The sequence below is a fragment of the Microtus ochrogaster genome, chromosome 7, assembly GCF_000317375.1.
Source record: "Microtus ochrogaster isolate Prairie Vole_2 chromosome 7, MicOch1.0, whole genome shotgun sequence".
NCBI lineage: Eukaryota > Metazoa > Chordata > Mammalia > Rodentia > Cricetidae > Microtus > Microtus ochrogaster.
The window spans coordinates 56,604,559-56,617,255 of NC_022014.1; the positions used below are offsets into that span (position 1 = coordinate 56,604,559).

At 46.6% G+C, this 12,697-nt stretch overlaps 1 protein-coding gene across 1 annotated transcript in view; it reads left to right on the forward strand.

Moving 5' to 3' along the window:
• Positions 1–12,697, forward strand: part of Slit3 (slit guidance ligand 3) — a 597,086-nt gene that overhangs the window by 114,432 nt on the left and 469,957 nt on the right. Inside the window, exon 4 of the mRNA XM_013347495.2 lies at positions 106–177. Coding sequence (XP_013202949.2) covers positions 106–177 — 72 coding nt within the window. The remainder of the gene's footprint in view (positions 1–105; positions 178–12,697) is intronic.

Here is a 12,697-nt window from a genome sequence, read left to right on the forward strand (position 1 = left end):
CTCTCTCTCTCTCTCTCTCTCTCTCTCTCTGCGTGTGTGTGTGTGTGTGTGCTGTCTGTGCTCGACACCCCTTTGACATCTTTTCATTCATCTTTTTCTCCCCAGACGCCTGAACAAGAACAAGCTCCAGGTCCTTCCAGAATTGCTTTTCCAGAGCACACCGAAGCTCACCAGACTGTGAGTAGCGTTCATGTGTATTCTCTGCCTTGCGTCTCACCTGGCTTCAGTCTCATGGGCACTGTGGTTGTTGTGGGGTGTGTCACCCGTGCCGTGTGGAGCTTCAGAGCAGAGTCTGCCTTCTAGCTCCTTTTGTCAGAGCCGGGTGGCTTTATTGACCAGCGGAGGCTAACAGTGTGTGGTGATGGATTTTCTTTTTCCCTTGCAAGGGGAAGGAAGGTCTTCCATTGGGTCTGAACTTACTGCATGGAATTTCCCCGAGAGGGGTTGGGGTGACTTTATTCATCAGAAGCTGCCTGTGTGTGTTCTTAATATCAAGTCACTAAACTCACTGCTTTGCTGACTGCTGCAGTCCCTGCCCATAGCCTACTTCTTGCCATTGACAGTCCAGGAACTCTGGGTCTTCAGGTTTATGGTTTGATGGAAAAATAAAGAAAATTTGATTTTCACATTTTCCAGAATCGTTTGGGTGCATATATTCATTGTGACAGCCTAGAAGCTTGGGAGCTTGAGGTGCAGACTGTGGTAGAGACCGTGACTCATGGCTTATGATGTTCTCTGCAAATGCTAGTTATTGACAGTGAACTTGAAACCCTGCTGGCATGGATGACAGGTGAACTGTGCTGCCCAAGGGCTCTCTGAATGGGACAGCACAGTGTCTGACAAGCAGACTCATAGCCTGACTGAGAAGACACTCACATGTCTGGGGCAGCTCCCATGTTATAGCCACCAGTCTCCTTCCCCATGGCTGGGTTTAATGCCTACTTATGCAATCAAACCGTGCCTGTAGACTGGAATAAACTGGAAAATAGGAAACACATGTCACTGTGTGCACTTAAGCCCTGAATTAGAAATACATACTTATGTATGTGCATGCGTATAAACACATGCACACACACACCCTATGCATATAAATACATTTGCAAAGAGCAAGAAGAATGGGCCTGGGCTGGCATTCAGAAGATCAGTGGTCATGTTGGATTTCTTCAGGACACATCAGTGCTTGTCAGTGGCCTCTTCTTTGAGTGCACCCCCTGTTTTTGGTTCTCTTGTTCACCTAGTTACTTTCCTAAAAGTAAGAAAGGAAATGATCTCCCTTTCCCTGCCTCCGATCTATATCCACCTGGATGGACACATAGCCCAAGGAAACGCATAGCCTGGTCACCTAACCAAACTAAACAAGCAGTGGATCCGCCACAAACCGTCCTAATTTTTCACAAACCGTTCCCTGTACCGTCCTCACTCAGTACCCTTGGAGCGTTAATCCGCAGACTGACAGGTAACTAAATTCTCAGCTGACTGTGTCCTTGTATAAAATTAGCAGATATTTGTATCTGAATATCTATGCACACCTTCCCCTATACCTTAAGTCATTTCTTAGACTTGTCATTCTTAACCGAATGGAAATACTATGTAAATAGTGGATGTTGTAACTGGAGGTTTCTCCCTGCCCCCCTGCCAGTTCCTAAATAACCACTCTAAGACTTAATATTAATTATAAACAGTTTGGCATATTAGCTCAGGTTTATTATTAACTAGCTCTTATAACTTAGATTAGCCCTTTTCTGTTAGTCTGTATTTTACTAGGACATTCATGGCTTATTACTTCACAGCTTGCTTCTCTGGCAGCTGCTGGAGTCTCCCTGACTCTGCCTTCTTTATCCCTGTATCTTTGCTTGGATTTCCCGCCTGGCTCTGTTTTGCCTGACTGTTGATCAAATCATCTTCTTTATTAGCCAATGGTAATAAAACATATTCACAGCATACAGAAGGGCATGCCACATCAGAATGTATTACATGTGTTAGGAATTCCAACCAGGAAGCTTTGTGCATGCTCAGTGGCGGTAGTTTTCTCTCTAGGATTTCCCACCAAGAGGAGGAACTAGCAGAGACTCACTCAGTGTGCCCTGAGTAGCCATGTGTCCCCTCGACGACTTCATTGCTTCTTATCATCCCACTCTTACCAAGTCATGCAGGTATATGCTGTTCTCCTGGGATCTCAGCATCAGTGTCTGGGCGGAAGAAGGCTCTGGTGGCTGCAGCTGCTGAGGACTTTGACAGAGTGCAATCGGGAAAGGAGAACTCTATTGGTTTAAGTTCAGCTAGGTAGTTTTCCTATATTCACAGAGTCTCCCTAAAGCCACCAGGCAATGCCTGTTCTGTGCCAAGAGTCCTGAGCCAGACAGAGAAGTTTCGGGTGTTGTTAACCAGTGTCTGCAATGCTGGCTGTAAGACCCGGAGCTGGAACTCACTGGTTTTGTCCTAATGGCCCTTTTCTAAGAGTTTGGAGAGCCCCTTTCCTGTGCCTGTCTTCATAGTAAACAGAACTGCCTCTTGTCCCTTCTCCCAGCCGCTCAGGGGAACCACGAGCACCCAGTGAGATAATAGTGTAATCGTGTATTTCCTAGGGTTGAGCAGAATGGGATAGGTGAAGGACCAACTTACCTATAGCTGCCTCTCTAGTTGTTGTTTTTACAACCTCAGCTTTGGGAACAGGGGAGCATTCTAGTTGCAGTGGGCATTGAGATACATTATACCAAGCATTTGCCTCCCGCCAGAGAATTGCTGCTATGAAGGCAGGCACAGTGTTCGACCCATTTGGTGATCATCCTTCTGGGAGTCCTTGGCCAGGCACAAAGACTGGCACAGACAGGCACTGAGACAATGATGGCTAGCTGAGTAGGTAGATATGGGTCCAAGGATACAAGAGGGTTTCTCTGAGAGGTTTGACTCTTTTATTTACCATTCATTCATTCATTCATTCATTCAGTGTACTTTCTTCCGTTGCCTGTTAGAGCCCATCCCTTTTGCTCTGAGCAGAAGCTGTGAAGGATACTTAGCTCGCTCTTTGCCCAATCCTGACATATTCTGACTGACTGCCAAAGGCTGAGAGCTAAATATATATAAATATATTTTAAATCGAAGCAACTATATTAACCCAGGTTGGAGTGCTAATCAGCCATCGCTTTTTCTCTTTGGGCTTGATCTTTGATTTTTCTTAATGGTCCCGTTATGTCTTTGTCTTATTTTGTCAGCCACTCCAGGGCCTTTTTGGAAGTAAGCAGGGTACAAATTAGAAAATCAATAAATGTGCAATCATGGGTGTGTATACATATGCCGTCAGCCCTGTTAGAAAAGAGCTCTGCCTCCCAGGAGACACCGCACGTCGGTTCCCTGGGGAGGCAGGCTTGGCATGGACCATGCAGCTAACCGATCTGTAGCAGGACATGCAAGATAGCAGCACTTCTGGGCTTCGCTCTTGTTATTATCTTCATGGCCAGTGTTTACTCTAAGGATGTTTTTTATAAATTCTTTGAGAATTTCATAAATGCCTCCAGTGTGTTTGACCATACTCAGCAACTGTCCCTCTTAGTTCCTCACAGACCCACCTAACTCTCCAACCTCAAGTCTTTCATTTTTTTAGTAGGTTGACTCTTCTTGTCCCTGTGACTAAATACCTGACGAAAAGCAACTTAAAGGAAAGGTTTCTTTTGACTTACAGTTTAAAGGGACACGCTCCTTCATGATGGGGGAAGAAACAAGGGGGCTGCTGGTCCCGTGGCATCCACAGTTCTGAAGTAGGCAGCAGACAGGAAAGTGGGCTATGCTATCAAAACCTCAGTTCCTGCCCCACCTCAGTGACTCACTTCCTCCAGAGAAGCTCCACCTCCTAAAGGTTCCAGGGCCTTCTGAAACAGCACCAGCAGTTGAGACTGTTTAAATCTCCATGCCTACGGAGGACATTTCACATTCAAACCATAACCTGTATCTTCTGGAAAGGCCGTGGTGGTATAGGAAGATGGATTTGAAGTGCAGATGAAAAAGAGAAGCAATAGCTACCGATGGCCTGTGTGCTCTATTAATGATACGTCTAACTAATGATGTCCGGAAGTGAGAATAGAGGCATCTGAACCCAGAGGAAATGTATCAGTCCGTGTAACTGAGAAGTCCAGTAGTAGTAAAGACCAGCTGGGGGCAGGGCCAAGGCGGTACCATGAGGATTTCATGTTGCATCCCTTGGAACACCGAACATGATATCAAAGTAAAAACCCACGGTACACTGACTTTGCAGCCCAGGGAGCCCTTTGGTGGAGAAGGACTGAGGGGAGTTTGGCTCCGCAGCTCTCTCTCAGGGATTGTCTAAGCTGACGATCACTGCTCATGGGGCGGTGTCCTCTGATCAAAAACCAAGTGTGGCCGCACATCCATCCAATTGGTTTGGACAGCAGGTTCCCCACAGAAGGTGGTGGTTTGAGGAGACGCAGTGAGGAATGCCGGTCTTTAACAATAGGTGTCAACAAGTTTATTGCGGCATCTGCTCCACACTGCTTTCAGGGAGTGCTTGAGATTCTTGCAGTGATGCGTTAGGATAATAGTGACGGGAAGCGCTGGGTGCCAGGTGCTGTTCTGCGCACTTTACATCTGTGAAATCATTCCGTTGTCCTGACAACTCTGCAGGGTAGGTGTGGGGATTCATACCGTGCTTAGTGCTGTTCTGTGAGAGTGAAGCAGAGGCTCAGAGGGGTTGATGAGCTTGCCTGACAGAGTTCGGGCGGAATCCAGATCTAACTCTGGATCGCTCCAATCCAGAGGCTGCTTTTCCCCATCTCCGCAGAGTGTGTGTTCCTAAGCCCGCTGCTCTCCCCCATTGCATGGGAAAGTAAAGCACAGCGAGGTCAAATTTCTGCTTCATAAATCCCATAGATCTAAGGGGTAGCCCCTCCTGAGAGCTTGGCTTCTGCGTTCAGCTTCAGTCTTCACACCGATATTGCCCGCAAACCAATGTCAAATCTGCTTCTAAACCCCGGAAAGTGGAAAGTATGCTAGATTTCCATCCCTGTGGCGACAGATTGGCATCATTAACTTAGAAAAGAAGGTCTCTTGAAGCTCAGCCTTGGAGGTTCTAATCCAGGACAGAGCGGCCTCATTGTTTTTGACCTGTGAAGGGTCGGGGAGCCATGTGTGGAACACGTGAAAGAGTACAACCTCACAGTGAGGAGACAAAGACAAAGAGGAAGAGCAGTGAATAGGGTCCGTGCCGGATACTTTTATGTCAACTTGACTCAAGCTGGAGCGACTTAAAACGAGGGACCCGCAATGAGAAAAACACCACCAAAGATCCCGCTGAATGCCATTTTCTTAATTAGTGATTGGTGAGGAGGGCCCAGCCCACTCTGGGTGGTGTCAGTCCTGGGCTGGTGGTCCTGGGTCCTATAAGAAATCAGGCTGAACAAGCCACGGGGAGCAAGCCAGTAAGCAACACCCCTGCATGGACTCTGCATCAGCTCCTGCCTCCAGGCTCCTGCCATGCTTGAGTTCCTGTCCTGACTTCCTTCATTGATAAACAGTGGTGGGACAGCATAAGCCGACTAAACCCTTTCCTCTTGGACTTGCTTTTGTTCATGGTGTTTCATTATAGCAATAGTAACACTGACTAGGCCAGAGTCCCAGGACACATGTGATTCCACCAAGTCCTTATCTTACGTTTTCCACCATCCCACACTGTCCGGCCAACGGTGGAGTGGACATTATTCTCAGTTGTGTCTCAGGACTACGATGGACCTATCACAAGTCCTAGTGTTTCTCCCGGGCCTTTGCTGGTCACTGTCCCCTTTCTGCTCTCAGATGTAGTACCCTCTGATCGGGGTGTACCCTCTCGAAGCCTATGTTCCCCCACGTCTGTTCTCAAGTATAATGGGCATGTCCCAGGTATCCCCCACTGCTGCAGTGTGCGCAATGCCAGAAAGGTCTGAGCTCTTTGCATCCTAACAGAAGGACCCAGAGTGGGAACTATGCTTCTGCTTTTTCTGGGATTCCCAATGATCTGAGACTAGGAGGTGATGAGGGAAAAAGAGCTGAAGGTTGTCCGTATGCACTTTGAGAACAATTGCTTCCCCCTGCCAGTCTTAGATCATCATCAGAAAGGTAGATAGTAATTCACCAATGTCTCTGGGAGCGTTGTGAGGATAAATGGATACCAGAAGTATTGAACACGGCACATAGTAATTGCTCAGTAAAGACTGCGGTCAGCTCCCGTCAGCTAGTGAATGGGCAGTGTGCATGCTGTGCTTTGGGCTCTGTGGTGTGCTAGAGCTCTGCATCTAGCAAACAGTCCAGACTCCAGCATAGCAGAGGGCTGGATAAGCAAGACACTTGGCTTGGGAAGACCCAGCTCCTCTTGGTTCTGCTGCTCACAAACTGTGTGCCCTGGGCACGCTACTTTGCCTCCCTGCTCATATTTCTGTTAGGCAGAGAGGACAGGATGGCCCGTGGCTTGTTTTACTACCTGCAAGCTATTGATCTCTCATTCCCACCTGCACTTTCGGCCTTTGCTTTTAGCTACACACAGGCGAGGTGGGGTAGACTTTGGGGTAGACTATGAAATGCTAAAGAGGTAATATTGCCCTAAATTCTTTCGAAGGAGTGGAAAACAGTGATTAAAAGAGCTGTATTTTCCCAGATGGCACAGCATTGAACAAGGTGAGGGGTTGGCCTTGCCACTGGAGTTTGAGCATGGCTGGGTCACCTGGCCTGGATCCATGGCCAGTGCATTCCTGGAGGACTAGGTAGTGGGTAGCCACATTAGCAGTTGTGCTGGTATGGCTGGGAATCTGACTATTCTCCTCTTAGTTCAGTGAGGTGTTTGACAGCTTTGAAAACATGACACCGGGGTTAAGCCCATTGTCACTCACTTGGAGCAATGGAATGGCAAGAGGCTTGCAAAGTTAATCCCCAGGCAGCTGAAAATAGTCCGCAAGTGCCCAGTGAACCACTCTCTGAGTCCCTGGGCTTCTGCTGTGGCTAAGTGACATTGCTGTCTGCGAGAAAGGCCAGGAGGCATCCATCTCCAGTCGCTTCCTGTGCTGAAGTGCCTCTGGGGTGTTCCTCTGTTGGGGCTCTGTTTGTGTTCTGTTTCATTGTCTGTCTTGTTTAGATCCGCTCTAGATCCCCACACTAACTGGAAGCTGCATTCCGCAATGTGTTCTGTCTCTTTGAGGCCGCTCAATTACCAGAGAAAAGAAGAGGGACCTAGGGCCTTCCAGACCTAGCTTTGAATCCCACCTTCTGATGACCTTGGATGAGTGACCCTCTGCATCTCAGATGTCAGCTTCACACTGGGGTTCACCATGCTCAGTCTTCTGGGCCTGCCATAGCAAGTGCAACAGACCAAGTGGCTTTAGCTACAGAAACCATGTAGTTCTGGAGTCTGAAACTCAAGGTGGCAGTCAGGCTCTGTCTTTGGTTGCCGAAGGTTGTCCCCATGTTCCTCTGTGTATGCATGTCCTCGTCTTTACGAGGACATCAGTCTCCTTGTCCTTATCAGGCAGGACATGAGTCACACCAAATGCAAGCTCTACCCAAATGGCTCCATTTTCAGTGAAGATCTAGAGTCTATACACAGCTGCACTCTGAGGTCCTGGGCCTTAGAGCATCGTTCAACACGTGAACTTGGGAGGTAGAGGGCATAGGTCAACCCACTGTGGTATTAAGGGAGTTTTTGCAAAGACAGTAGGTCAGAAGTTCTTTCTAGATTTCACCTTGAAGACATAGACACACCAGTGACACATTTTAGAGGTAAACAAACCACTTCTTGTGTCATGTTGCCAATAGCTTTCAAATCCAGCATGCAGACCCAAGCTTCATTAATTTCAGGTCCTAAACAGACCGTCTGTACTGTCATTTGGAGAGGTTAATAAGGGCGACGCCAGATGCCTGAATCATTCAGAGGCTCTACCTGAGCCCTGCCTTGCTGTCTGACTGGAGCCTTGCACCTCTGCAGTACCCTCTGCAGCTCACACAGCCCTCTGCAACCACCTCGCTCTTTCGATTTCTCATTCGGCTTTCAAACATAACTACATGCAGTATGTGTCTCTATAAAACTCTGCGGCGATGTGAAACAGCGCTGTAAAAGCAAAAACCCACTGGAGAAAACAAAAGCCACGCTAGCCAGCTTCCCAGCAGGCTTGCTATCTGATGTGGTAAAATGACAGTATGATGGTGGGAAGCCAACCCGTGGGGATGGTGAGGCTGCAGGCATCGGCGCCTGCCTGGAGCCAGGAGCGCAGAGACCTGGGTGGTCCTCGTTGCTGCGTTTCCTCTCTGGGATGCGGTGTCATGCCTAGAGAAGACTGGATGGAGTACAGTCTTTGATATGTCCTACGGGCTCTTCAGATGGGAGCTGCAGGGAATAAGGTCATGTTCTCGGAGATCATGGCCAAGCAGATCTCAAGGAACATGGACACGAAAGTCCCATCTCTGCTCCGTCCACCAAGTCCCACATTGTAGGAAGTAGGTTCATGTGTTTGGTTTGGGAAATGCCTGGACACATGCTTGCAGACATGTTTCCCTTCAGTCTATGTGTGGATAGGTCGTGAATAACAGTAGGTGTCACATCACTCTTGGTGTTTCTGTTTTGTAAACGTTGACCCCGTCTCCGTCTCTCTTTCTTGTTCTCAATCTGTGTCTTACTTTAATCCAGAGCCAGAAGAGTAGACATGGAAAAGTAAAGTTCCCTTTCTCACATCAGGAATTTGCCCAGCAGAGCACAGAAACCTTTGGACGTCATCATAGAGTTGTTTAGAAGGCTAATATTTGAATTGTCCTATAAACTTTTATAACACATGATACAAGAACCAGGAGCAAACATTGTTTAGACCAGTGGTTTTCAGCCTTCCTAATGCTGAGCCCTTTTAGTACAATTCCTCAAGTTGTGGTAATCCCAACATAGTTTCATTGCTACTTCCTAACTGTAATTTTGCTACTGTTATGAATTATAAAAATCTATGTTTTCTTATGGTCTTAAGCAATCCCTTAAAGGGGTAGTTTGACCCCCCTCCTCCCGTCCCTCCCTAAAGGGATTTCACAGTCTACAAGTTGAGAACTGCTGGTCTAGTCTCGGTTTCTTGAACTTACCTGGGCATCTAAATTCCTGGGGATCTTGTTGAAAGTTGGTCTCTAGCCCCATGGATCTGAAATGGCACCTGTGAATCTGCATTCAAACAGCGTACCAGGAGAAAGCTTCTGGCCCAGAGTCATATATTCTGCTTGGCAAGGGTAAGCTCTAGTTCTTAGCAGTCGGGAAAGACACCCTTCAGTGCTGACTCCTGCACTGTGCACCCAGGATAGCTAGCTTGTTAGGTCTGGAATGGAACTGGGTATTTGACTTTGTACATAGACATGCTAAGCAATGTCTCACCTGTGAGTATGCCTTTGGAAGCACCCATCCAAGATAATCCCTGTTATTTTATAAAATTTGCAGGAAAAAAGGAACCAGCCAGCTGTTGAGTACCTACTTTTTGCTATGCACCAAATGCATGTTCCAGTCCCTCAGAAGAATCCTGCAGTGGGCCTATTGTTATGCCCATTACACAGAAGTGAAACAGGCCTTAAGCGTTTAATCACAAGGAGTAAACCTGGCCTATACTTTATTTCTCCACCCTATCATGTAGCTCCCATGTTGAGACATGCTTAAAAGGGCTTGGAGACTGAGAAAGACAGAGGAAAAACCACAATTTGGTGAAATTTTTACAATTCGGTGCTTGGAGTATGCACACTTACTTACGTAAACATATATGAACACATGCTTGTTATCAGAGATTTCAGATATGAAGACTTGAAATATTAAAAGAGAAAAATCTGGAGACTTAATGCTAGCAAGTAGGCCTTTCTGGATTCCCTGAGATTTATCAGAGGTAGGAATTGGATTTTGCGTGTTTAGTCCCTTCAGTCCTTTGGGCGAACAGAAGAGATCTCTAACATGATCAGGCGAGAGAACATTCTGGCAACTTGGAAATTGTTTTGAATCTTTTTTTTTTTCCTAAGAGGCAAAGAAAAGTGAGCTGTGAGCATCCAGTGCTTTGGAACTGCAGAATATGCTTGTAATTTTTACAATTCTGCACAGACTGCATTGCCACATCTGGTTGATATTACCGGCGGGGATATATGGGGGAATAAACCATGGGTTGGAATGCGAAACATCCCACAAAATGAGTTTCTTATAGGTCGCTGCATGAAACATTTTGAGTCTCCCTTGCTTTGGAAGGGTGGCTTAAGTGATTTTGTGGATTTAGTATTTTCTTTGGTTGGAAGGGAAGGGGTTCTGTTGGTTTGCCTGGTGTGGGGGGTTCCAGGATGGATTTCTGAGGATGTAGGTGTCACTCTTGAGTCATGCCATGGGTTCCAGTGAGGGAAATCATCCTACAGGGAAGCCAGAGAAACCTTGGTCAAACAGCACTGGCCAGGGGTGGTCCCATTGAGAGCGAACCCTTGGGGGGTACCTGAATCACCGCGGGAAGAGGAGGGCTGTGTGTGCAGAAGGTGTTACCTGTGTGAGGGCTTCAGAAAAGATCCTGGATCCTGGCTGCTGATGCTGAACAGCGGATGGCAAGAGCAACTCACTCGATGGTTCACACAGGCAAAGAAAGCCTTTGTGATCCAATACATTCTCTTTGCTGTATATGTAAATAAGTGAGATGTTGCCCCCCCCCATTGGAAAAATTTTAAAAAGAAATAAATAAAGGATGCCAAGTCATACTCAGGACTGTCGGGTCCTTGTGACATCCAGTTCCCAGGAACAAGACTGTGTGACCAGGGACACCTCGAGTGTCCTGGATACCCACTGGATGTGTGTGTTGATCCACTGTGTTGGGGTGTTGAGTTTAGAGCCCAGAAGTGTCCAATCCACCCAGAGGGTGTGACTATGGGCTTCTTGCCACCTGGCTCCCTCCCTGGCTCCCTTGGCTGAGACCCACCTTCGGAGTTGGAACCCTGACAGCAGAGTTACTGCTGCATAATACCACGGCTGCTCTCAGCACCCTGCAGCATGTGGCGGAGTTGGCCAACGTAGGCAGGGATTTGTGGCCATCCCAAGAATGCACAGATAAAGAGTGTAGTATTTGTTACAAATGAGAACCCAAAGCCAACTTTCACACATGTCATGGCATCCTCGCACGCCATAAGAGGTGGGCACTGTCTTAGAAGCTAAATGTTAGGGTGCTGCTGTAGTCTACATGGAAAAATACCCTTTGCAGGTGGGTAGACCCCAAGCACTCTTTCTTGTATTAGCTGAATCATGCAGATATATATCCCTGTCAAATAATATTGAAATGGTGTTCTCAAACTAGAATCAGTAACCACAGAAACATTTCCAAAGAACTGAATCGTCTCTCATTTTCAACCAGTGTTTGGGGGGGTCTCCCTCAGGAACAAGTAGAGTTCTAATTCGATGATCCAGATTCTAGCATAATTTCGAACAATAAACACACGCAGGCGCACACACACCGGTGACTTTCCTTTCTCCTGGCTTTCCTAGGGACTTAAAGTCCTAAATTTGAACATTAAATCCATTTTTAAGGTTTACAGTTCATTTACAAGTCTTGCAGATTGAGGCCTAGAATGAAAGTGTTGACATAATATTAACAACAGCAAAACTATGATAACACAGCAGTGTCCAAACCAAACAGAAATGGAGACATTTAAGTAAATTTCACATTCCTTGCCTGGATTTGGTGTGCAGGGCCGGTGATTTTGATTCATGGTTTAGAATAATATTTTAATGTTTAATTCGCGGTGTGGTGTTCTTCTCATCAGCGCTCTGTAAGTCTTCCTTACCTTGCGGATGCCGATGAAGTCTGCTCAGAGGCATGGCTTCCCTCTGATTGACACGGCCTGTTATGGAGCCAAGAACTCTCTCCCTGGATGTCAGTCAAGGTGGGAAATCCTGCCAGGGAACCAATGGTTTGGCTTCTTCTGGTGTATCTAGAGCTCTCGACTTGAAGTTTTACTTGACAAGTCAGCTTTTGATTGAAATAGACATAAAATCCTACCAACATTACCCTGAGCATGGATACACCTCAATTCCAGAAGATTATGTAGCCACAATGAGTCAAAACTGAATTCTAGGAAGTGACCTAGGTCTGGTCCCCCTCATCTCAGTTAGGTGCTGTCGAAACAGCACACTGGACCAGAGTGTTCAAGGAAATCTAACTTCAGTGAGTGTTTAAAGTCGAAGAGGACCTGTGTTATCCATATGGAAATACTGGACTATAACTTCTGTTCTTTTTTTAATTACACAGTTATCGTGCTGATAAACTCCATGCTGCCTGCTCCTTTTCAGAAATGCATGGGCAGGGCCAGAGAGATGGCTCAATAGTTAGGAGCATTAGGGGCTCTTCCAGAGGACCTGGGTTTAGTTCCCAGCACCCACAGGCAGCTCATAGCCATGTATAAATCCATTTCCAGGGGATCTAACAGCATCTTCTGGCTTCTGAAGGTTTCTGCATGTGCATTGTACACATTTGTACATGCAGGTAAAACATTCATAAACATTAAATCAAAGAAAATAAATCTTTAAAAATTCATGTGTGTCTAACATGTATACATATCATATAGCACCATACTTAATACACATAATATGCCATACCATTCATATACATATACGTGTCATACCTCACCACATACATAGTCATATTACACCACACACATAATCATACTATTTAACATGCATAGCAAACTTCACTAT